Consider the following 26,155-nt stretch of genomic DNA (forward strand, 5'->3'; position numbering starts at 1 on the left):
GTTTCTTTACTTCTGTTCCTCACTCTTCTACGCTCTGGACTGTTGAGCCAAAGTTCTTGAAATCCTCCAACTTCTTGATCTCCACTCCCTGTAGACTCACCGTTCCACCAGAGTTCCTCTCATTCACACACATATATTCTATCTAGCCTTGATTCACCTTCCTTCCTCTTTTTTCCAGAGCCTACCTCCCTGTTTAGCAGCACGCTAAAGATATGACACCAATCAACTTGATGCAAAAAGCAAAAAGTGCTTTTTATTAGTGTTATATGACAGCATATTACTGCTGCAGAATTCAACAAACACTGTCTGTCTGAAAACATCTTACTTTTTCCAATAATTTGGTGGAATGGTTGCCTTGGAAGCTGCATTTCTTGGTGTTCAAAGCATTATAAAAATAACCTTGTTGGTTTTGCAGTTTTGCTTGCAAAATATCTGACTACCTGCGTCAGATAAGTCTTTGAATGGCCCATCTTGTTTGGTCACGGAGCGACGATTTAAACTCTAATCTTTCTACACCGCTTTACCTCTGGCTTCTGTAAATAAATATTTAGCTGTCCGTGTCTCATTGTAGACTTCTTTTATTGGCGCGAGCTAGCCGCTAGCATCAAACGTCTCAGTTCACGCAGCCATGTCACGGATCTACATGCTTGCGTCGTAACGTTTAAAAACAAAAGACGGCATTGTTTTCTTTATGAAAGCAACACACTTGTGTGACGTTACTGGAATAAATGTCCCGATTGACCTCACGCCGTGAAATACCTTCAGTTCCTACGGAGCGAAAGCAGCTAACGGACAGAAGGGGGTCTCGCGGCAGAGCGTTAACATTTTGTCCACAATTAGTCAGGAATTAGCTAACGGCGGAAAAAATAGTCCAACATCTGAAAGCTCATGGATTTTATTCCCACCAAGCAGAGCGTGAACGTTATGTCGGCTTCGCTCCCGCCGTCGTCCGTTTCGTCTTCCTCTTCTTCTTCTTCTCCAGCAAATATTTTAATATGTATATCGATAAAGTTCACCCTGCTTGGGAATGAGAACGTCTCCAGATGCCACGAAAACACGATCTTTTCATTTTCGCACGTTGTTCAGACGGCCCGGCCCGCATTATATTTTCAGACCTATATTTTCCGACATGATTATTCTGTTCGTGTCGCGGGGCGGACTCGGGCAGGGAACAACACCACCAAGACTAGCATGTGTGCGGATGTTTTATTTTTAACCATGGGATGCCGGGGTCTTCGCAGGGTCGGGGTCCGATGTTACACCGGCCGGCTGGGTCCGGTCGTAACGGGGGTCGTTGGGCGAAGGGGAAATCCAGGCACCACGGCTAGGTCCGGTCGTGGGGATCCACAGGGTCAGGGTTGTTGGGCAACCGCAATCCCCCGGCACCAGGCAGAGCGTGCCGCTGCCCTTTATAGAGATCTTTATTAGCGGCAGCTGGTCGCTGCTGCAGCTGGCGCCGATTCTTAATTTGACCCAGCCGCGTCTCCTCTCGGTTGCCGAGAGGAGATCGTGACGGTTCGGGAGGAACTCGGACTCGTGAAGCGAAGAAAGCGCCCGAAGTAGGCAGACTTTTCGGTGTTTGTCGGGTAACCTTTTACAGCAAGACGGTTTTTCACCACAGCCGACGTTGGAAAAGTCAAATGTCGGCGCCGCGAGCTGGTTAACATTTCGGTTTCGCTCTTCCGCCCTGAAATTTCTATCTTGTTGCGGCGCTGAGTTTTAACATTCTCTCTGCTTATTTTTCTGCTTTCACAGCTGCTGACGGGTCTTCACTCGGCGAATCACAAGGCCGCAGGCAGAGACAAACAGCCATTCACCCTCTCACTCGCAGGTCATATAGAGGGTTAATATTATAGCGAGTCACAAATGTCAGGGCGCTTGTATTCTGTGTGATTCTGGGGTCGCTGGGAGTTTTGTGAGTTTTGTTTGGGCTGCAATTTTGTTTTTTTTTTTTTTTACCTGGAATTGAGCTGGAACAGTTAGTTTTATTGCAGGCTTGTGGCCAAAAACAGCTATCACTAATTAAACGGATGTTTTACCGTCAACCAGGTTGTTTTCCGTGAATAAAACGGGGAAAATTGTGCCTGGAAGAATGAAAAGAGTGGATGTTGTATGTCTCCGTATGATATTTGATCAAAGTTAAAAGTTGCAGGTCTCTATATGACATGTAAATGAGATTTATGTCTCTATATTATATTGAATGAAAGAGTGAACGGTTGTATTTCTCTATACGGAAAAGAAAAACACACGCACATCCGCTACCCAGTTAGTGATGGTTGGTGAAAGTAGTTTTGAAAAAATCTGCACACCACAACTGCTCCAAAAAGAAAAGCTGATTTACTTTGCATGTAACATGAAGAACTTATTCCCACATGCATGACATTTCGAGCAAAACAGCAAAACATGGGTTCTTTCTCAGACGCTCACCAGAGACGGACACGATGTTCGGTTCTCCAGTAGAAGCATCTGAGGAAAAGACAAATGTTTTATATTACATGTGAAATAAATCATCTTTTCTTTTTGGAGCAATTTAGATGTGCGGATTTTTCAACACGCTACTTGTGTGTCTCTATATGACGTGTGAATAGTTGTAATTCTAACAGTTATAATGTCCAAAAAAAAGGAAATAAATATGAATATAAATATAAATTGAAAGGGAAGACAGAAAAAAAATCCATGAATAAATAGACAGCAGTAAATAAAGAAATACTAGGAGCTGCTGCGACAGGCAAAAAAAATAAAATGTCTCCAAATGACATTAAAATAAGGATATGGATACACTTTATTGATCCCCATTGGGGAAATTCTTTTGTCACAGCAGTGAAACACTATCAATAAATATGAATATAAATATAAATAGACAATTAAAAGATACCATAAGAAATCCACAAATAAATGAGAGAGAACAGTTTCCTCTGGGTTTTCTGGTTTCTTCCCAACGTCCAAAAAATGCAGGTTAATTTGGAAAATAAGTGAATGAATATTTGTTTTTTCTACATATGCGACCGTGCCAGATGAGAAGCGGCAGAAGATGGATGGATGTTTATATGAGATGTGAATGAGAGCGTGAAAAGTTGTCTCTCTTTATATGTGGAATGAATTTCAGGATTGTTCCTCTGCAGTTTTATTTTGATAAAGCCCTGGACCGACAGGCGTCGAGGTGGGGAATTAGAAAAGAAAATGAAAATGTAGATCCGAGACTCCGAGGCGACGAACATGTCCGACGAAACTCACGTGCAGCTATCGCACATCAGTCAGACGCCTTCCGTTTAGTATTCAGGCGACAAAGCAACAGGCGGGAATAAAAATAAAAATAAAAAACCCGAAGCGCTGATTATTCACCCGGCGGACTCATTAACCCGCAGTGCTACCTTGTGTTTACAAATCAGCGCGTGGAGTCGAGCGCCGCAGCTTTTGATCCCGCGGAAACGGGATACATTTAAATAGATAATGAGGATAGATTTTTCTTTTTTTTTTTTTTTAAACTTAAGTTACGTAAATACCGGAATTACGTTTATGTTTGATTGGGCTGCGGGCGTCCAGATGTTTCCTCCGCTGGTGGGCTGCAATGCGTGGATTCTTTGAATAATTTAAATAAACAGATAATCCTTGAGTTTTTCAAGGGAAGTGCATTTTTGATACAGGGAGTGATGTGATTATTAAAAGGATATATTTATTTCACTGTGTTTAGAAAATACATTTTACCCCAGTGGTGCAGTGGTCAGCCTATAGTACATATAATGAACAAATGAATGGATGAATGAATGAACTTTACCCGGGATTTTGTAAGAAATGGTCAATAAAGCAGGTTGTGTTGACGAACTGTCAGACGTCAGCGCGTCGTGGAAAAGATACTGGAGTTACTCAAACTCCCAAATCACCTGGGAGACTTGTTTCAGCACGAGATATGGATTTGAATTCATGTATTCATCATCTGTACCTCTGCAGCCAATCACAGCTGGCATATGTGCAAGGGGCGGGGCTTAACTTTGACCTGTCAATCACAGACATGATCAGCACCCATTAAAGAATAAGAATAAGAATAAGAACAACTTTATTTATCCCGAAGGAAATTGTTGTGCCAGAGTTTCAAGTAAAACATAAAAATAATAAATAATAGTGCAAAGGAGGGTAAATAAGAAATACAAATAAAACTATTAAGTGTCATAAAGTATTTAAGTTGGTGAACTTGTTGAATTTATGTCAAAATCTTCTTTTCTCGGCAACTGGTCTTGAATTTCTTCACTCGAAGACGTTTCTTATCCGAGACGCTTCTTCACGTCTAATGATGCGATGACCATCGGTAGAAACGAGGTTTAAGGGGGATTGTTATGCTAACGGGGCGCTAACGGGAACAAAAGAGCAAGTTTTTGGGATCACAGTGATCCCTCGCTGTAACGCGGTTTACTTTTCACGGTTTCGCTACTTCACGGATTTGCATCGTGCGTTGTGTTCTGCATTCTGATTGGCTAAAAAGTCCCTCCGCTTCTTCTCTACCTGTGCGTCAATAACATTGCAGTTTAATATGTACACGTACGTAAAACAGCTCGCCGAATTTACATTAAGTACGTGCAAATTCTCTTGCAATTTCAAGTTTCTCTAAAACCCATAATGTTGACAAAACGCTCTGGACCGACAAAAGGCAGCGGAAGATGCTATCTATCGCAGATAAAGTTAAACTTCTGGACATGCTAAGGGAAGGTAAAAGCTATGCGGCTGTAGGTCGGCATTACGAAATTAATGAATCTTCCGTTCGTTCCATAAAGAAGGAAGAAAAAAACATATGGACGACAGCAGCGATGTATAATAGAGTATTTAATTGTATAATAATTGTAAAAAAAAAATAAAGGTTTCTACTTCACGGATTTTGCCTATCATGGGTTCTTTTTGGAGCGTAACCCCCATGAAAAACAAGGCTATACTGTACCTGGATTGGAAGGTGGAAAGTTAAACCCAAGGAGTGAAACCTGTTGGATCACATGAACTGAGGCTTTTGATGTTTTCCTGGTTTTTTGGAGGGTGCAGAAGGTCCTGGTCCACGTATGGTCTTGGTTATCGATGGCAACGACGCTATACGTTCGCGAAAGGTTGCCTCTGAAGTCCCCTCCTCTGTTCAGAGATGGTTTCTCTATTTTGACAACGATGGCTTCTTTGACTTGCAGAACAATCCACTTTTCCATTTACACCTTGACCCGCCCAAAACCCTGGCAGAAAACTTCCCACAGGTCATTAAAAATGAAGAACCCTCTCAGATGAAGGGTGAAGCGTCTCAGAGCGAAGAACTCCAAGTCCCCTCGCCGACAAGACAAGAATTCACCTTGACCTGGATGACCGAGAACCTCCGCAGACTTGCTGAACTTCTATGAATATACACTGCTCAAAAACATAAAGGGAACACTCAAAAAACACATCCTAGATCTAAATGAATGAAATATTCTTATGAAATACTTTGCTCTTTACACAGTTGAATGTGCTGACAACAAAATCACACAAAAATGATCAATGGAAATCAATTGTATCAACCCATGGAGGTCTGGATTAGGAATCACACTCAAAATTAAAGTCCAACTTTGATGTAATGTCCTTAAAACAAGTCAAAATGAATCTGTGTTGCTTCCTGAGTGGACACTATGATTTCACACAAGTGGGATTGACTTGGAGTTACATTGTGTTGTTCAAGTGTTCCCTTTATTTTTTTGAGCAGTATATATATATTTGTTCTTGAGAAGAACTCCAGCGCCGGCTTTCAGCTGAGTGACTGCACGTCTTTGTGAGGGAGGAAATTGGGCAAAGAAAAACCTTGACTGCAGGTGAGCCAGATGACCGTTTCCCAATGCAGAACAAGGTTTTGTTGTATAATTCAAATGTTTTTGGGCCGCATCTGTGCTTGGGATTCTGCGAATGCAGCCGCAGAATCCGCCTGAATCCCTAGATCGGGCCCCGACCAACATCGGGATGAAAACGTGGCGGAAAGCGCCGACGATGTTCAGACCCGGTTGTTATTGTTTGTGTATTTTTCCACGTCGTTGTATAATTCATTTTCTTCGGCTGTGATATTTCTGCGTTATTTTCAGTTTCTGTCTCATGCCGTGAGGCTCTAATAACCGCATTGTTGTGGAATCTTCACGGACTGATAGTTTTTTTATTCCTTCCATGTCACCCTACACTTTGTTTACTTTCCACAGAACATCATAATATCACCGCAGTCTCTTTGTGAGGAACTTAATTGGACATAAATTACTCCTTGACTGGCGTCCCCTGTCACATTCAGCGAGATTCTCCGCCCCGGATTAGGTTTATTATCCCCGAAATAAGGCCTCGCCTCATTACACAAGCACAGAAATACAATTTCAGAAAGAACAGACATTTGATCACAACTCATGTTTTTACTATTATCATTACCAGGCTGTAAAGCAGTGCCCTTTTTCCAACAAGTAGTAATAAAGAAAGAAACACTTTTTTTTTTTTTTTTGGTGTTCTTCCACATCTCAGGACGATTTAGAGATTCATGAGAGAAAAAAAAAAAAAGAAGATCTTCGAAAGGGCACAGCTTTCATAGCGGGAATGCAAATGGCTCTCGTGGGAATCGTGCAAAAAATAATTGAGGCCACTGAAAAAATGTTTTACGTCTCCCGGATTCATGAGGTAAATCTCGCGCTGAAAGTTTCTCCGAGCGTTATAGAAACGCCGTCTCGGCATCCGTCTCTGTGCTTGTCGTAGTCCCGGAGGGTATAAGCCTTTTTTTTTCCTTCCCCCTGTCTTATCTCTGTGCGCGAGGCTTTTGAACCGACGTTCCGGTCCAACTTGGAAACTTTTTGTGACAAACAGTTTGCAGTTTTGCGAAATAAATGATTTCACAGGTATGTTTGGGTCGCTCAGCGCCTCCTCAAAAAACACTTCAAAAAGAAGAGAGACGTTGATGCTGAAATCAGTTCATTTGATTGAAGTGTTTGTTAAACGTGGTCTAATTACACCCCGCAGTGAACAAAAAGGAAAAAAAAAAGACAAATTTCCATCGCTGACCATTATTGTTCGATACAATCTCATTGCAAATTGCCTTAATCTGGCTGTAATAGCTGCTTAAGCGCGCACAAATAATTAACACATAGCTTTGCAGAATGTGTAGACGAGGCCCGGCTAATTATTTGAAGCTTCATTTCCGTTCCGCAGATGTGACATCTCCCCCTCGTTGTTGGTTTATTTTTCACGCTTTCGAAGAATGTCGCAACAAATATCCCATGCAGCCATTCTGAGGAGCCCCTCCCTCTCCCCCTTTTCTGCAACGAGCATACATGTCTGGCCCCTCTTTGAATCCCAAAGGGACGCCTAATTACTTGTTGCTTTCGACTGACTGGCAAGTGACCTTGAGATGTCATTCCGCGGCCTTTCTCTGAGGTCTGCTTTCAAACGGGGCCGAGTTGAAATTAATATCCGAGTGAACACAGCATAGATGTTTATCACAAGTCGCTCGCGCTCCTCTAGGTCGCAACCGCTTCCTGTTTTCCCTCTTTGGAAATAACCAGGATTACAGTGGTGAAATGATTTGAGTGATTTTTCTGATGATTCCCCGCCTTTGTAAAGGTCAAGAGTCGAGGATTTATGGTCAAGGAGGAGACTCATTTTCGCCTGCACCTGCAGAGACACCTGGAGAAATTTTTCAATGTTCATGAAGAAAGGTATGCAGATATTACATACGTGCGTGTGCGTGTCCGATGCTTAGTATTGAACGTCCATGTGTGCAAAACACTTCACAATGGAAATTCTAAATATTTCCCGGGTGTTGCGTCAAAGTAGGAAACGAACCTGCCTCGCTACGTTCCCCCCGTGCTGGTTATTAAAAAAAGATAAAGGAAAATAGAGCGAGAACAAAGGGAATATTTACGGGGCTGCATGTTTGTATTACTTTAGCACGCTTTGAAATAAACACTTTGAAAGGAGCTCGGCACCTGGGACTCGTGAAATGTCACGCGAGGTGGCCCAGTGCCATTTAACACACGCCAAAAACGAAACCCGACATGCCTTCGGCGAGCACCTTGCTGCTGATGCAACTCTGGGAACCGGCTGCCAATTTCCAAAGAATGGGTTCTGACATTTGCCGTCTCACTGATAGCAAACTTGATGAGTATGTACACTGAGGCAATTTAATGCTCTGTCACACAAATTTGGCATAATTTATTGTTCACGGGTTCAAGAATCAGGTCTCATTACGCGGCGGATCTTGATTGCAGGTCTCAATGGTTCGGATTCGAAAATTAACATTTTCAGAAATACACAGTTGCAGAAATACACCCTCTGACCATTATCTACGCTGGTAATCCTGCACTCGCGGTTGCAGGAGCCTCTACCAGCTGTGATAAGTTGGGAAGCAGGTTCGCCTCGGACCCGTGACTTGTCGATCACAACGCCACATCTAGAGACGTGCAGCCATTCACTCACTTATCCTCGTCACAGAATGACATATGAGCATTCACTACCTCATTCACGTTCACATCCCCACATCCACGTCCTCTACACAAATACTGTATGTATTTAATTTTTTGTTCACGCGTTCATGCAAAGGTTCACTCTCATTTAAACAGAAGTATTAACCCTTTCATTCAGCTGTCATATGGAGACGAACAACCAACCTCTCTCACTTTCACAAATAGGGACAATTTAGGGTCAGCTGCATGGTTTTGGACAACCGTGGGAAGGTTAATTGGTTAATTGATGAATTGTTTTCCAGCCTGAACACGGATGGACAGTCCTATCTCACGGCAACCGGGGACTCTAATGGGAGCTCTGCCACGAACGCTGAAATTAAACCAAAATTTGGAGTCCTGAGAGCAGCTTCGGGCAATAAAAATCAAGGGACGCTCTCATGCTGCCCCCTGTAGTCTCACACCTGTAACTAGAAATGTGCGTGAAAATCATCCAAATATCAAATCAAGAGCAAACTCTTGCGATATTTATCACCCCTCTGTGTTTGTTCCTAGTCTCGCAATATCTTGAGAAAACTCCTGTTCACCCTGCGACTTCGCAGCTCTTGTTATTGTTGTTGTTGTCGTCACGTTGCCCCTAGCAACCGGTGACGCGTCGGGTCCGTCCTCCAAAGCGGTCCGGCTCCGCGGGTCCGTCCGCATAAACCGTCCGGGTGGAAACAAACGTTCCCGGGCTGTGAGGAAGAAAAAGCGTGGCGGTGCAAGTTTGGAAAGTAAACGCGAAAGTGGTGTTCGGTTTCAATTTAAATGCTCAAAATAGCTGGCGGGGTATTTAAAACGAAAAAGGGACGAAGGGAACGCCCACCGGAGAGCGGGGTTAGCCGTGGTTGCCCCCCCGGCTACGGAGGCGTGACTGACGCCGGCTCACAAGGAACAACCTGTTCTCGGCTCGCCGCGGTCATGGAGGCGCTGGGGGCTTTTCTCAGTCTGAGCCAAGGAAGAGACCGACTTTTAAGGCGAGTTTATTACTTCTATTAGCCGTTAACTCGGGAGGGGGATCCGGCTTCGGACGCCGTGAACCAACGCTCGAGTTTTGCAACGCACGCGCTCCCTTGGAGGGAGGGTTTGTTACTTTTTATTTTTATGATTTTTTTCCTTAAATGTGTCCTTTTAGGGCCACCCAGTACGCCTGTTCGCTTTCCGCGCACTCCCTCCGGGAACACCCGGAGAGCAGGGACGTGGTGGAGAAGTTCCGGAGCCTGGAGGCCAACGTGAGCGCCGGCCGGAAACGTGAGTTGAACGGATGACGCTTTCGGGCCGGAAGTCCACCGTGTCTCGCGCTCTATGTTTCCTGTCGGGTGTTTTTATTTATTGAGTGATTGTTATATCGACGGCCGGAATGCAAAAAGTCTTATCTGCAAATTTTTAGATTTTGGGGTTTTTGCAGCGAATGGTGAGAAATCCCTTTCTTTTGACCTAAATGTCACATGACAAAACTCCCATGTGCACAATGAAGCAGAAAAACGGAGGAAAAAAATCTGCATTGTCAGTGTTAAAATACATGCTATGTATTTTTAAATTATAACATAGAAATATAGTCTGTAAATAAAGTATTCTTGAATATCTTCAGAATGACTATTATTGAATATCTGTGGAAAATTTCATTTCATAACAGCTGCATGTGCAATATTTTTTCATACTCTTGTGCGCTCCTTATCTTTCACCTGGTACTTCAGACCTTAAGACACTTTATAGTCTTGACTTGTTACTTGGACACTTTATAGTTTATTTGTATTTCTTATCCCCCCCCTTTTTTTTACAATTTTTTACAATTTTCTACTATTATTTAATCATTGTTATGTTTTTCTTGTAACTCTGGCACAACAATATCCTTTGGGATAAATAAAGTTGTTCTTATTCTTAGTCTTACAAAGACCATACTATAATCAAATGAAACGTTTTTTTCATTTCCTGAAAAAAGTGTTTTTTTTTCAGATTGGAGGTTTTGCATTCCAGCCATTGTTACACACACACACACACACACACACACACACACACACACACACACACACACACACACATATAATATATATACATATATATGTATATATGTGTATGTATGTGTGTCTCTCTCTCTCTATACATATGTATATATGTATGTAGTATATGTGTATATATGTATGATGTGAGTGAGTGAGTGAGTGAGTGTGTGTGTGTGTGTGCGTACATATATATATATATATATATATATATATATATATATATATATATATAAGAATACACCTTTGTACCAGGGGATTATTTTAGTGATCCAACAGAAAAAGCCAGTATTCGATTCATGTCTGTCGTCTGAAACCACCAACTGTTATTGAAAATGGAATAATAATATTTAGACATTTAATTTCATCCAAAACTTATGTGTTGTAGTGTGTCAGATCAGGTTACAACAATAATTGTTATTTTTAAAAAGACCAACTGATTCACACGATCAAACTTAGTGGTGCTTAATGCATTATGAATTTCCACAATGGGGATCAATAAAATATTATCATATATATATATATATATTGAATGTGTGGGAAATATAATGTAAAGTAAGCATGCAAAAGTAAATTTTCCACTAGTTTGCCAACAATTTATCATTTTACAAAAATACACTGTGATTATTACGTCCACTCGTGCTCAAGCTTGCCATGAAAAAGATCCTGCAAGTGTTACCTGTATAAAACTGACTCTAATCCTGAGGTATTTAAATTAATAAAAAGATCACTGATATCATGTACATGATTTAAAATGAATATAGTTCCTGGTTTAACTGGTACTTTACCAGTCCTTTACCAGTCTGGGGATTTCAAGGTGAATTTCTTGTGGTAAATTTTTCCACAGATTTTTTGCAGATTTATCAGTAATTTCAGGCTCAAAAATGACATACAGATAAGTTTGTGTGAATGTGTGTGTGTGTATTTTTAATTAAAGAGCGTGTGGCGCCGTGCAGCAACAAGCCACTTATATATCACATCACTACCCATCGTACGCCCGTCCTTATCTTCTAGCATAAGTGTGGTAATGACCTGTGCCACTTATTCTAACAACCTCAAAAACTCTCATTATCTCACAGAAATCTTTTCTTTACAACCAGAGGGAGTGGGGTTGTTATCCCTTTGAGTTTTGACCCTTGACACGTCTATCGCCAAGACACATGAGCTCATACGGCGCTGCCTTAAAGCACGGCCGGGCAGTAGAGTCTGTCTTGATGCTGTCGCAGCCGATCAGGTCACAGAAGTAGGTCAGACTCTGCTGGAGCAACACTTAATTTTCTCCTCTGAGGAAATGCAGCCACGGGGTGCTCCTGGTCATTGCAGATAAAATATACAGAGGGGTGTCACTCTTAAAAGAAAAAAAAAAAAAAGGGGAAAAAAATTATATATATACATATATTTTTTTTTTCACCTTTATATATATATATATATATATGTACACACATGTATATTATATACATATTATATATACACACATCTATATATATATATATACACACATCTATAAACATACAGTATATATATACACATAAATGCTACATATATTCTTAACTTTTTTTATAATTTAACTTTATTTTTATTTATTTATTTTGATCTTCACAGTTTTTTTTTTTTTTTTTATTTGCTAATTTATTCATTATTTTTATATAAAGTTCTGTTTCGAGTGTTTGATTCTCCACATGAATTCATCCAAAAAAATAATGCGATTCTGATTCTGAAAACTCACTTGCTACAGCAACTTGCGGTTGACGTGCGCGGGTGTGTCGAGCAAGCCCAGAAAGCCGGACATGAGCGTATTTTTGGGGAAACGAGACGGGAAAATAACGAGATCGACATGTATTTTCAGTCTTATTAGGCCGCTGACATGTTGTTTTGGCATCTCACACAGTCAAACTGCTGTTCTAATTGCGTATTTTCTCCCTCCTTTGTCAGTGTTCAGGCTGGGAAATACAATAAATTCCATTGAGGCTGCTAAGCGAACCATGAAACTGTCGGACCGAGTGCTGTGCCTGAGCCTGACCGTGGCCCACATCAACCGCGCCCTCTACTTTATCTGTGACAATGTGCTTTGGGCTAGAAATGTCTGCCTCGTCCGCGGCATCGACAAGGAACGGTGGAGCACCACCGCCACCCGGTGTTACCTCCTGTCGCTCGTAATGAACCTGACCAGGGATGCGTACGTTATCGGCCAGCTGATGGCGCAGCGGGCCGGGGACCGGCGCTTCAGACAGGAGGCGGAGTCCCATCTCGGGGAGAGCGCCGACGTAGCCGAAGTCGTCTGTCCGCCGCTCGACGTTTTTCTGTTTCTGCTGCTGGACAGCCTGAAATCGCACCCGGCCGTCGCCCTGGATACGGTGAAGAACATCTGCGATCTGTTCCAGCCTTTAGACCGGCTGGGGATCTACGAGTCGAACCCCGGGGTGGTTGGGTTCTGCGGCCTCCTGTCCTCATTGCTGGGGATTCTAACCCTCGTCCGACCCAAGTTAAAACTGAAACCGTGAAAAGGCCGGTGCGAAAGCAGCGTGGCGTCGACCGCCGGACACTAATCTAGGTGTTTTCGGGGGCCGTGCAAAACTTCCGTGCAAACTTCGAGCGGTTACGAAAAAGGGACGAACCCTCAAATTCACGTAGGAGCAAATCGGACGTTACTTAACCGGGCTTTCGGTCGTCGCGCCGACCTTTTCAGGGACGAGTCGCAGTCATGTGACCTTACGACATGCGTGTGTGTTGATTCAAGAAAATTAACAAGTAATGGAATACTAATGAAAAGGGTTAATATTTTAACAGTAATCAACTGTATGCACAGTTAGAAATATCAGCTAGAGTCCTGAAATAGTTGTACCTCTCGGGGGAGGAGGGTGTTTGTATTTCTCTATCTCGGTGAAAGAGATCATTGATGGGCGGCCGGTACGGGACAGAGACGTCTCAGAACGTCTTCTTTTTTTATCCTAGATAATTATTTACAGCCTCTTCTCAGAACGTAACCTGGGTGGGGTTAGATCACTGATTTACACCATTTGTAAAATCGCTAATCTTAGTTTTGCAACAATAGCGTTTTAAGCACTTTTGATAGAAATTTTTTTTTTTTTTTTTTTTCCAGTTGTGTCTGGAAAAACTATCATCTTGGTGACAGAGAGGGCTGTGTTACATTTTCATTTTGCTTAATTTTAAAGAATAAAACTTGAAATATGTGGCTAATAAAGTCAACATGTCTTATTTGAAGAGCAGACTCCTCCGAGCACACGGATCGACCTGTTGATTATTCAAACAAGAATAACTTGACATGTCCAGTTTGCGTATCTGTCATTCAAACTACCCGCTTTTTTAGGTAAATGACGGCGCCATCCCTTTGAGAACGGAGATACTTATTTAACAATGTGTCCAACAATTCCATATTCATGTTTTGAAAGTGCAAAGCAAGTACTGTCATTCACTTGATCAAGACGCTTCCACTGCCCTCTAGTGGTACCATTTGGAACAAGAGCTTTTATTTTCATTTTGAATGAGACAACAATACCGATGTTTTTTTTTTTTGCTGTTATTGTCGTGACGATTCCGGCAGAGCGCCCGCCGTCTTGTCATGGGAGCGAGCAAAAAAAAAAAAAAAATTGCAAAAAAAATGTCGAGTCTTCCCTTTCGCCACACGTTTGTATTGTACTGTGTAAAGAATGGGCCAACTGTGCAGCGATGAATCCCATATTTGGAAAAAAAAAAACAAACAAAAAATGAACAAACAGAGAGAAATAAATAATAACATTTGTTCTCCTTGGTAGAACGATCGTAGCCGACGACGACGTGTTTGATTTCACATTTGCGATTCTCCGATATTGACCGAGCCCCTGCATACCGAAGCCACACGGATAGATTGAAACCTGCTCGGACGCAGGAAAAGTTCAAGGAGCGTGACATATTCCAGAAAAACAACAAAATTTGATATGTCCTTGCCCATCACCAGGCTTCTGATATCACCCTTATAATTAAAAGTAAAAATTAGGAACAAAGTATTTTGACTAGTGGCAACAGTGTGAAACTACTTATTTTATTTTTTTTATATTGTTTTTTTTTTTTTTCCCCTCACTTCCCTTCCAGTGGGCCGATGCCCGGGGCGTGCAGGGAGTCCCTGCCGTCGGGTTCGAGAAGGCACCTCCGGTTGTGGCTCACTGGAAAACCCAATAGCACTTAGGACGCGCACACACTCGCCCCGATACTCGTCTCACAGAGAATCACACACTCGCTGATAGCATTTAGCCGCATTAATTTTAGCGCTGCGTCGATTTGCTTTTTTTTTTTTTTTTTTTTTTGTGATATCGGTCCGACGGACGTTCGCACCTTAATATTTAGTGCTGTGAAGAAAAAAAATAATTAAAAATAAATTATCTCAAACAGACTTTACAGTTCGTTTAAATTACAAATCATCTGTTTATATCCATCGATATCCAGTTCCAGCACAACAAGAATACTGACTTGTTTTATCTATTGTTTGTTAGCTTAGCCGCCCGTCTGCGGATGATGTTGCAAGCGCCGAGACGCTGGTCTTTTTTTTTCCTGGGAACGCCAGCTTAACGTGCGACAGTAAGGCCGTCGGTTATTAGCGTGCCGTGAAAATTTACCGTTTTCTCAACTCGGCGGGGGACGGACGGCGGACGAGCTCCCGCCGCGGTTCATCCAACAGCGAACAAGTGGGAAGAAAAAACAAACAGGAAGAAAGAGAAGAAAAAAAAAAAGCACAGATCAGGCGATGCAAGCGCTACCCGGTAGCTACAGATGACCTTTCAATACTTCGAATGGCACAGGTCGAAACTGATAGCGCTCCGGAAAGGGGCTTCCGGTATCTTGAAAATGTTTGATGTGTGTGTTTTCGTGTGTGAACGCGTTAAGGCAAACATTAGCTTCGATTCCCAGTTTTAAACCTGCTTGGAAAAAGCGAGAGAGGGAACGCGGTGGTTCTGTAGATGTTCCAGCCTGGGTACAGGAACTACCCATCGTCCAGCGGCGCGTCACGTTTTTCACACTGGTTTGACCCGATTGACCCTCGGGAGAAGCTTCTGTCCCGGCAGCGTTTAAAACACAACAAAAAGTTGACGTTCGGCGGAACGCCGCGTGGATTCCCCGGCGTTCGGCTCCGTTGAGGACGTTCCCGAAAGCCAGAAGAACATCGTCCGACAGAGGAACCCCTTCCCCCCCCCCCTCGCTCCCGTCACAGGATTTAACAGAAAGGCAATTGGCGGTAGGCTACGTGTGGGCGGAGTCTACTTCCGAGAATCGCAGAGGGCGCGGCGGTCGGCATTTCTCAGAAATGAAACCGGGTCACGGCGGAAAGATTCCCGGTTCGCGAACGCTTCACAATCAGCCGGTCAAAGGAACCGCCGCTCCGGTTTGCTACCTGTGTTTGTGATCCACCAGGATGATCCTCTGTGGGTCAGTTAAGGCCTACGGACTTTTATGAGTGATACAAATGTTCGCGGGGGGCCGTCGTCGGCTGACAAAATAACCGGATTTCTTTAAATCTCAAATAGATCCCTGCAGCATCTTTCCCCCCTTTTATGATTGTACCAACAATTTAATACTCGCCGACCTCGAGTTCGGCATGGAGATGAAATCAGGAAGAAAGGGTGGCACCCCAACCCAAACCCCAACCCACCCCAAAAACAAAAATTTCTCTCACCCGTTCATCCGGCTGTTTCTTTTTTTCCTTTCTTTTTTTTTTTTTCTAACCGCAGAACGGCGAACAAAACAGCGATATTTAGAACGGCGGCGTCTGATCACGAGTCAGTGGTCTCGCCCCCCCCCCCCCCCGCCGCCTCCTTCCAGGGCTCCGCTAAGGAGTAAAGTGATTGAGCGACGGCGGGACCCCGCTGGGCAGTCTTTGGGTCCCGCTGCGAGTCTTTTGGTCGGTTCTGAACAGGCTCCGCCCCCTGCCGGCGGGTCAGGAGGAGAGTTCCTGCGCTCTGTCGTAATCCGTGATCAGGCCTTTGATATGCGACAGTTTCTGATGGAGGTACTGGCAACGCTTCTTTTCTTCCCGGTAGCCGGGAAACTTCTGGAAAAGATGAGAAAATGTACAAATGAGCCCCCGGCGGGATATTTACTTTTCTCCAGGACTCTTGTGATCGTGGGACACGTTTTGAGTTTGCTGTTTCCCGACAGTTACATGTATTCGTACGTAAGAATCAGTTAATAATATACTGCTCAAAAAAATAAAGGGAACACTTGAACAACACAATGTAACTCCAAGTCAATCCCACTTGTGTGAAATCATAGTGTCCACTCAGGAAGCAACACACATTCATTTGGACTTGTTTTAAGGACATTACATCAAAGTTGGATCAGCCTGGAGTTTGTTTTTACACTTTCATTTTGAGTGTGATTCCTAATCCAGACCTCCATGGGTTGATACAATTGATTTCCATGGATCATTTTTGTGTGATTTTGTTGTCAGCACATTCAACTGTGTAAAGAGCAAAGAATTTCATAAGAATATTTCATTCATTTAGATCTAGGATGTGTTTTTTAAGTGTTCCCTTTATTTTTTTGAGCAGTGTATAAGTAAAGCATCGACTCTACCTTCGTTCACGGCACGAGGAATAACATTTCATTTTCTTATATATTGAGGTCAACGGTTTGAAGAGTAAACACCCGTTAAAGTGTTGTTTTTAGACACTTTTGCACTTTTTACAGATCCATAGAAACTTATGTGACGTAGGTGATAGAATTTATAAGCCGTGGCTTTAACTTAATGCTACTTGCGGACTCCGGAGCGCCATTTTTCAAAACTATCGTTGTCACCGGTCAGCTGTTTTCTTCCGACAATAATGGACGGCGAGTAAAGGTCCAAGTTACGCAACCGAGGGGCTTCCAACATTTTGACCAAAATAAACAGCGGGGTTCTTCCCGAGGCGGTTCTCGGTCATCCGGGTGAATTCTTGTCGAAATCTTCTTTTCTTGGCAACAGAAATCCAAGTCCGGTTGCCAAGACGAGAAGGTTTCAACATGTCAACCTATGTGTTGGTTCATGGTCCTTGCGGTGGTTTGTTTTTGATTATGGCGCTTAAAATACACGTGACACCGGTCCCTTGATGCAAAACTACAAGGTTCCCGTGGACGAGGAACCTTGTTAGGTCCGTTACTGTTCTTAGAACTTCTCTGTTCGAAAAGCAGCTACAGTGCAAAAAGGCCAGAGCGCGGTGGAGCAAAGTGTTTAGCAAAGAAGAAATGATCCTTACTTTCTTATACTTTCGGTATTTTTGTAGAATTTGGTCTTCCATAAGCTGTGAAGATTGTAAAAACGAGAAAAGAGAGAAATTAAATAAACCGTCGACGGGATTGGCCGGCTGCGTCGGTGGGGGGAAGGGGGTTCGGGCGGCACCTTGTACTCCTGCGTTCCCGGCGAGAGGGTGTTGATCTTGGAGCCCAGCTGAACAAACATCTCGGTGATGGCCCCGATGCGGTCGTGCAGAGCCCTGTACTCGTCGTACTCCGAGCAGAAGTCGTCGTTGTACTGCTGACGCTGCTCCAGTGCTGTAATGGGGCTGTATTTTCTGAGAAAAAAGGGGAAAAGAAAAACAACCACGCCTGTGAAAGGGTGTCGTTTTCCCGACCCTCCAGTCGGCGGCGCTGCAGGGCAGTTATTCGCCCGCCACGCCGAGCTGCCGCGTGGACCAGATGTAAAACTGGAAGACACAGGAATTGTTTTCCAAGGCGTTTTTTTTTTTTTTTTTTTTTTTTCCCGGAATATTTTCTCGACGCTCATCGAGCCGTGTGTTTTTTACTTCCTTCTATTTATGTGAAGGTTCTGCAGCAGAATCCGAAGCCCTTCCATCACTGAACTCGCACGTGGACCCTGCAGGAAGAAGACCTTTCGGGAACCTGCGGATGCGACTATCGCAAAAAGAAAAACAAAAATACGTGAAAGTCTTACATTAGATAGTCCGGCAGGTCCTCTTCCGCCGTCCGATTGACGGCCGTTTTTTCCTCGTCGTGGTCTGCAGGACACACACACACACACACACACACACAATGTTAAAAACAGGTGAAAGCAATCCGTCACCGTGGACATCATATCAAGGCCGGTGGCGTCGTTTATCACGGCGAGCGATAAAAGACGCGATACTGGGGAGTTTGGGAGGGCGACCGCGTGACCCGACCGTAGGTCACCGAGCTGCTCTGCTGTCAATCATCAACCGAAGCGACGAGCCGGTGGCCAGGGAGTGTGTTACAGTCATAAGAAGAATGTGTCCGGACATAAAAAAAAACGAGTAAAAATCCAAATTCGGTCTTTACGGGTTTCCGCAGAGGGAGTTGTAACTCAACCGGGAAAAGGGGAAAAATGCGTTCTCCTCTCTCGCCGTCCCGGTAAACACTATCGAAAGATTTACGGTCCGTCTGGCATTTACCTTTCAGATTTTCCTGGTTCTGCTTCAGGTCCGGACTGGTCTCGATCCAGTCCGCCTTCCGACGCTCCCGCTCCTTCTCTTTGTGCTTTTTGGACCGCTTCTTTTTGTGCTGGCCGTTAGCGAGCTGCGGGTCGGCGCACGGCGGGGCGTCGGAGCGCTGGGGCTCGGGAGCGACGGCGGCGGGAGGCGGCTCCGTCCTCTCCGGCTTGGGGACGGCGGACGCGTCGTGGCACTCCGTCAGGTGATTGGCGGTTTTGTCGAACTCCGTTTTGACGTGCGGGCCGGGGTTCCCGTGATCGAACAGTCTCTGTTTTTTGGGCGTCTGACAGCTGGACGGGTCGGAAGGCAGCGAGCGTTTCTGCGGGGAAACGGAGAGAACAATGTTTTTGGCGGCGCTCCCGCTTTCGGATATCATCCGAGTGCACCTTCGACAGGAGCAAATGTTTGCTTCGCTTTTAAAAACAGGCGAAACGGGTAGCGGGACGCCGCGCACGTGCCAGATAGGGAAAAACTCCGCGGCGGCACGTTGTCTCTCCAAAGAGCCGACGATATATCGCCGAAAGGAATGTTGTCGCGTCGTAAAAAAAGGATTCGCTCATGACGTCGAGCCCAAATAGCGCACGGAGGAAAGTCGTTCCGACTTACCGCGGGGAGGCTCTTGGCGGGACTGAGCTGCGAGGGCGAATCCCCCGGAGCTTTGTGGAAGGAATGGTTGGCCTGGGGACTCTTGAGCTGGACGCCGTGGAGGGGCTGCAGTTTCCTGGAGACGGACGGACGGAGAAAACAGCGTCGTCAGCCGGGAAGAAGACGAGGCGGCGGACGTGCGGTCGGTCATCGCTGGTTTTGACGTGCGCAAAAAAAAAATGGCGGATTCTTGTTTTGGAAGGCCGTGCTCGTTTTGCGCGTCTCCCCTCCACGCCGATAAGATCTCCACGCGGCGGCGGGAGCCAGAACAATGGCGGAGGGTTTAATCTCGGCGGGACCGAGCCCTCGCCGCGCGTTTAATCTGCTTCCTACAGCTCCTTCCTCACACAGGCGCTTCTGCAACACACACACACACACACACACGCGTCCTCCCTCAGCCCTCGGGGTCAATTTCCAAATTAAGTTTTCAGCCGTTTTTAAATTTAGATTAAGTAATAATTAGCGCTCTGCCAACAAACGCGTGTGTTTTTACTGGGAAAATCCTGCGTGGCTCGCGTGTTTACTGGCGGGGGGAGGAAGCGTGCAAGGGGGCGGAGCTAAGGGTGGAGGGGGCGGGGCTAGGGTAGGCGCCCGGAGAAAACCGCCCCGAACCTTCCATGCTAATGCTATTTGGCGACGGGAGGGGGGAAGGGGGAATATTTTCCTCCCGTGCTTTGAACTGCAGTCCAGAGAGCCGAGAGAGAAAGACAGGCTCGGCTTTCCGCGTGATCACAGAAACACCGGCGCGCTAATGCAGCCGCTCGCAGCCGCGCCAGCGCCGTCACAACGCATCCGTCAGCCGGGCCTTTTTTCCCCCGCGCCGCCTGCCAAAGCACGCCGACCCGGGAGAACTTTGGAGAAACACGTCGGAAATACGCTCGCCCGAGCGCCCGCCGGCTGGGCGGACCAGGCGCTCGGGACGGTTAGCGCCAGTTAGCGCCAGTTAGCGCCGTCGCCAGATCGGGGTCGATTTCAACAGATGGTATTTTCTCATCTAAATCGCAGCTTCGCCATATTAGCCGACATGTTGAGTTGAAACGCCACCGACCTGATGAGGAGCCGGTGGACGAGCTGCTTCTCCTCCTCCACGTAGCCCGGCCAGTCCTTCTGGACGTGCCTGTAGAGCTCGTCCTTCAGAGAATAGCTGTGGTCCTTGGGGTTCTGCTTCGCGACCTGAAAGCGTCGACAGACGAGACCCGCTATCAGTAGAGCCGCAGAGCTGGGGGGGGGGGGGGGTCGGGGAGCCTTTCGGGAACCTTCGCAGCCCGGAGGGGTCGAGATTATTTTTTTTCTACTCCAAACAGTTTCACCCCGCCCCTGCGCCACCAGATCCTGCAGATACGACCCCCACAAACCCCCTCCCCACCTTCCTTGAATCAGCCGCTTTCAATTCTCGGGCTTTAGACGCCCCACCCCTCGCCTATCAAAACACAATCTTCCCCAAAGATAATTTAGGCGCAGCTCTAATTACAGTTACCACTGGAAGCACTGGCTCCGCTTAGCGATTAGCATGGGACACCCAAACACTGCACAGGACATAAGCCCAAAATACACCTACTGGTATTTCGCCGCCGTAGTTTACACGGTCTTTTCTCGGTGGTGTAATTCAAAAATGTCTGCCGTTAAAACCAGTTTATTGAGCGACTCCAACCCGCTTACTTAGCATTTGAGCGTGCGCCGTCTTGCTAGCCGGTGTTTTCGCTCGCTCACCTCATCCAGCACCGAGGTCAGGTCGGTCTTATCCTTGGGACCGGCCCGTTCCCGCTCCAGCCACAGCAGCAGCTCGGGTTTCCGGTAGGGTTTTAAGGCCAGGAGGTGAATGACGCGGTCCCTCAGGGGCCTGTGCGCCGCCGCGCCGGGAACCAGGCTCCTCTTGTTATTCGGGGACTGCTTGCTGCCGCCGTCGGAGCTCGACGCCGGACCCTGCTTCCTCTGGACCTTCACGCACTTGCCTACGACGGAAGCGCAGAGACACATCGCCGTGGTTTCAGGCCAGGATAGATAAAGACCTGGTAGAAGAAGCGACCGCGTGAAAAGTCCAGAATTCCAAAATATCGACCGTATCTCGTAAACAGCCGCGTCTCCCGGTTTGTGTATGCAAAGCACGTCCCGAAGTTATTTTTCAGACCAGACCCGAGCCGGACCGCGAGCCCGATAAATATTCATTTCTTCTCGGAACACCTACCACGTCCCGCGATCTGCTGTATGCGAAAAAAGCAATTTACATACATAAAGGCAGCAACGTGCGAGAAACGGCTCACACAGGATCCTTCTTCTCACGCCAACGCAAAGGTCGTCGGACCCGGGAGAGCCGTGCCTATAGATATCTACGGGCCGTAATCTCATTACCGCTTTAAGCCATACTTTGGAGGTTGCTACAGGTCGGAGACGGCACTCTGGCGGCGTACGAACCGAAGGGAAGGTGCAGAACTCGGACGTGGATTCCGGTCAACTATTTGTGGTTTGGACAAGATAACGGACCGTCTGGTTTTCATCGCTCTCTCTTGGAAAGATGTGCAAAGTACTCGGAGTCGTTGGTTCATTCATTATGTATCGCGCTTATCCCGCGTTCAGGGTCGCGGCGGGGCGGAAGCTCGTCCGCCGCCATCGGGCGAGAGGCCGAGACATTCAGCCGTGCACACGTCGTACAGAGAAATACAAACATTCGCTCTTATTCACGTGAAATACAGACATACGAGGCGTTCCGCCGTTCACCCTCTCCTATATAAACATAAAACTAGTCGTTCCAGTCATTCACGTCACATGTATACGTAAATTCCGTCATGGAGACGCACCTCGGCTCTCGCTCGTACTTTCGTTTTCTCGCCCGGAGACGCGGACTCGCCCTGGTTCAGAAGTCTGCGGTGAACCTCCTGCATGTTTTTAAACTTTGCGAGGAGCCCCATGCAGACACGGGGGCTACCGAGTCCTGCGGCTCCCGACGGAGAGCCTCTCGTGCCCCCATCTAACCTGTAGCTTTCGACAACAAGCGACGACTCGACCCAGATTTTTGACGATTCTTGGGAGTTAATGCGGCCTCTCAGAAGTCTGGAACCTCCCGAGGCGGATTGTGAAGATAGTTATTGTGACAGCAACGTCTCCGGCATGATAACCGGCGTGCTGTGCAGTTAGAATTTCGCCGTCGGCGACACAAAATGAACCGCGGCCACGACCCGGGTCGGGATTCTTCAAACGCCAGGTGGTCGAGAGTTTTTCGGAATACCGTCTCGCCGCTCTTCTTCTTCTTTTTCTCCCTCATCCGAACTTTTAAATCATACATTATTATCTTAATTGTGTACATTTTTTTCCCTGCGCTGGAACCTCTAATTTGGACTGGATGGATGGACATTACCGTGCCATAAAAAGACACTCGACCGCCGCAAAACAACCGCCCTCCGCTGCGAACGCCACATATCACGATCCCTTTTACCCCCCACTCCACCCCCGCCGTGTCCGAGAGCCGGGGACGGATCGGATAGCCTCTAATTTCGGTTTCCTAATAAGGTTCCCTCAAGCGGGTTCGAGCGCTCGCCGGCGCATCTTTGTCGGATACATTACACTTTCGGAGTTTGTTTGTTTTTATTCTCGCCGGAAACGCGGAAAAAACCCGTAAGCGGCGATCCCGCCGTCGTGCCGCCGCCACGGATATCCATTAAATTTTTCGACGCCAACGAAAAAAAAAAAAGGTCAGCGGAGACTTGTTAGCGCGTACTCCCGGACAGCTAAATGACATTAGCGCGCTAGCAGGTGAGCGTCACATCATGACTTTCGGAGTTTGTTTGTTTTTATTCTCGCCGGAAACGCGGACAAAACCCGTAAGCGGCGATCCCGCCGTCGTGCCGCCGCCACGGATATCCATTAATGTGTTCAAATCCGGCCTTGAGGCGCTGCTCGGCAAGGACGATACTTGAACGATACTTCCATTATCTCGTCAGGCCGAAGCAAATTCAATCCCGGCGACTTTAATTACATTTTTCGACACCGACGAAAAAAAAGGTCAGCGGAGACTTGTTAGCGCGTACTCCCGGACAGCTAAATGACATTAGCGCGCTAGCAGGTGAGCGTCACATCATGACGTCCGACGATTATTGGGGGGTTGAAATGCCGACGCCGGTGGCGGCGGCGGCTCACTTACTCGGCCCCGGTTTTATCTCGATGGCCGAGCGGCTCCAGATGTCCTTCTCCACCTGAGACATTCGCTCCCGCGTCGCCTGGTACGAGTCGTCGGTGGCGCAAACGGTGATCTTGTCCTGGATGCTGCCCTGGGCCTCCAGGTGATCCCTGCCCTCCCTGTGGGGGAGAACGGATGAGGACGCGTCGGGATTCCCGTCGGCTGACGCTTAGAAGCTCCAACACCCAGCTGACAGGATAACACGCAAATTCGTAAAGCGGTAAATTATTTTTTAGAGCGCCCGTCTTCGGAACCGAACATTCCTGGTTGGATTCCCGGCTCCTCCGAGCGTGTCGAAGTGTTTTTGATCTAACTGCCCCCCTGGAGCTCACGGTTCATCCAGGACGGTTCCATGCAAAGAAGGAATTTCCCCACAAGAGATTAATAACGTAAAAATTATTATTATTAAAAAGAACAATAGAAAATAATAAATAATGTGCACCCGTTTCTGGGGAGTAAAAGGCTAATTTGGGGCAAAATTACCCTGATTTATTTTCCTTTTTTTTAAATTTATTTTGGTCTCCTTTAATTTTTCATTTCTATTTTGGAAAATAAGGCTACAGAAACACCATCGAATACAGATTAAAAACAACCTACTGCTCACGGTTCCGTCCGTGGTGGGTAAATTTCAGAAAACGAATTTCCCCGCGAGGGATTAATAAGATATAAACTATTATAATTGTAGATAAATAGCTCCAACAAAAGCAAATAAAACACTCCCGAGCAGTTAAAGCAGCGCTAACGTCTGATTTAACCTTTGACCCCGCACTGCGCTCGGTCTCAACTCGTACGTGCCGCGACCGGGAGGCCGGAAACAGCGCGGCGCGTACTTACCCGGAGACGTACTGATGCACGCAGTCGAAGCTGGACTGCGGCTTGTCTTTGCTGTCGCTGGACAGGTAGAAGGAGAAGACCCGGAATCCATCGGGGGACTCGGGCGCCGGCGCCGGGATCTTTATGTACTACACGGAGAAAAAAAAAATGGACGCAATTAGAGAATAACTTGAAAATAGCTGCTGTAACGGGACATTTAAACTCCCACTTCCTTTCTCATAAAAATGTTTGCTGGATCCCCATCCCATAATAACCCCACCCTCAGAACTGCAGAGAGAGAAATCTCCGCTCGCCGCTTCTTCAATAAACTTGGCCTCAATAACACCGGCTGAAACGACGCGCTCCCTCCCAAAAGGTCAGGGACGGCGACCCGTCGCCCGTCGCCAGAGGGGTTCAGCCTGAAAGGCGACACAAAACAATAGTACGGTGGACAGCTTTTTATTTCCCCCTCTCTCTTCACCCTCCCCGTCATCTGCCGCCAACGGCTCCCTAGCAACGGACGGCTCCGGGTTGCCCGGTTACGTAAAAAAATGACCCGAAAACCCACTTCCAGTAAAAGGGAGCCGTTCGACGCGGGAAGTCGTTAACCGACAGGTAACGCGTTTTTTTGAAAAAGCCAACCGGGGCGCCGGAACCGCATCTGTGGTTCTACCTCCTAGAAGGGAGGGCGTTTTTTTTTTTTTGGGGGGGGGGGTCGGCTGGCCTAGATTCAGGGGACGCCCGGCGATCGTTCTCCCGCCTCGTGCGAAACGCAACCTCGGCTTTTCCTCAACCTCGTCGACACGCCGAATCCCGAAAACGAAAAAACAAACAGGAAGCGATCAGATGGACGCCGACCCTATGTGGCGATCGGTTATAAGTGATTGATTATGAGCTGACAGGCCGGGAGCCCCTGGCAGATGTGGCGGGCAGCAGGACTATAGCTGCCACAAATGCCCAGTCATGCAGCAAAGCCATAAGCAGTTTTTTTTTTTTTTTTTTCTTCAGCAGAGAACCAATGAGCGTCTCCTCTAGCGACACCCCTCCTCCTCCTCCTGAAACCCAACGCATGCCATTCACCCCACCCCCATCTGCCCCGCTACCCCCCCGCCTTCTTCCCCCCGTGTCAACACAAAACGGCAGAGCGGCCCACAAGGCCGCGGACATTCGAGACACACAGCTGACCATTAATTCTGACCTATTTACGTCTCCGCCGGCGCACACTGAGCGCAGACCTGCGTACGTTCGCCCCGGGATCGGCGCTAATTAAAAACCAATCCACCGTGAAGCCATCGGAGCCGGGAGGGAGAGACGAGTCCCGGCGTCTTATTGCTTTAAGAGAGCGACGCTCGACCGACGTCGGAGGCAACAAGTCCGCCCGGGGAAGTTGAGATCTCTATTCTTTTTTTTTTTGAACATTTATTATAACAGGTTCCTTAATAGAGTCACACACATTCTTACAAAACCTCATAACAAGATACACATTATACAATATTCTTTATAGGTCACTTATTTCCTCACTAGCAAGCGAAAAATAGAATAAAAAAAACAACAACAACAACAAAAAAAACACAAAAATAAACAAAAAACAAAAAACAAAACAAAAAAAAACAGAAAAACAGACAAACAAAAAAA

At 46.3% G+C, this 26,155-nt stretch overlaps 2 protein-coding genes across 6 annotated transcripts in view; one reads left to right on the forward strand and one right to left on the reverse strand.

Moving 5' to 3' along the window:
- Positions 1–9,103: 9,103 nt before the first annotated feature.
- On the forward strand, positions 9,104–16,923 carry pex11a (peroxisomal biogenesis factor 11 alpha). The gene is made up of 3 exons (XM_086162744.1): positions 9,104–9,436; positions 9,595–9,710; positions 12,392–16,923. Exons 1-3 carry the CDS (start codon positions 9,228–9,230, stop codon positions 12,958–12,960), a joined length of 894 nt encoding a protein of 297 aa, XP_086018870.1. The 5' UTR covers positions 9,104–9,227; the 3' UTR covers positions 12,961–16,923.
- Positions 13,926–26,155, reverse strand: part of LOC147225373 (RNA polymerase II elongation factor ELL) — a 32,471-nt gene continuing 20,241 nt past the window's right edge. The window contains exons 3-12 of one of the 5 annotated variants that reach the window (XM_086162740.1): positions 24,542–24,669; positions 23,672–23,826; positions 21,247–21,488; positions 20,585–20,709; positions 19,498–19,612; positions 18,853–19,210; positions 18,378–18,441; positions 17,826–17,997; positions 17,683–17,727; positions 13,926–16,499 (exon numbers count right to left, since the gene is read on the reverse strand). In XM_086162740.1, coding sequence (XP_086018866.1) covers positions 16,386–16,499; positions 17,683–17,727; positions 17,826–17,997; positions 18,378–18,441; positions 18,853–19,210; positions 19,498–19,612; positions 20,585–20,709; positions 21,247–21,488; positions 23,672–23,826; positions 24,542–24,669 — 1,518 coding nt within the window. In that variant the 3' untranslated portion in view covers positions 13,926–16,385. Of the gene's footprint in view, positions 16,500–17,682; positions 17,728–17,825; positions 17,998–18,139; positions 18,338–18,377; positions 18,442–18,852; positions 19,211–19,497; positions 19,613–20,584; positions 20,710–21,246; positions 21,546–23,671; positions 23,827–24,541; positions 24,670–26,155 lie in introns of those variants that run through there. The other 4 variants (XM_086162739.1, XM_086162742.1, XM_086162743.1 and 1 more) reach the window with 4 other exon arrangements.

This window comes from Fistularia commersonii, chromosome 17 (assembly GCF_037954325.1).
Source record: "Fistularia commersonii isolate RoL2024-O1a breed Wild chromosome 17, RoL_Fcom_v1.0, whole genome shotgun sequence".
Taxonomy (NCBI): Eukaryota; Metazoa; Chordata; class Actinopteri; order Syngnathiformes; family Fistulariidae; genus Fistularia; species Fistularia commersonii.

Excerpts from the sequence above, each read along its gene's own strand:
- pex11a (XM_086162744.1), top strand. The coding sequence starts at position 9,228 with ATGCTCAAAATAGCTGGCGGGGTATTTAAAACGAAAAAGGGACGAAGG. Across the intron at positions 9,437-9,594 it reads GGAAGAGACCGACTTTTAAG|GGCCACCCAGTACGCCTGTT; the intron begins GCGAGTTTATTA and ends GTGTCCTTTTAG. Across the intron at positions 9,711-12,391 it reads CGTGAGCGCCGGCCGGAAAC|TGTTCAGGCTGGGAAATACA; the intron begins GTGAGTTGAACG and ends CTCCTTTGTCAG.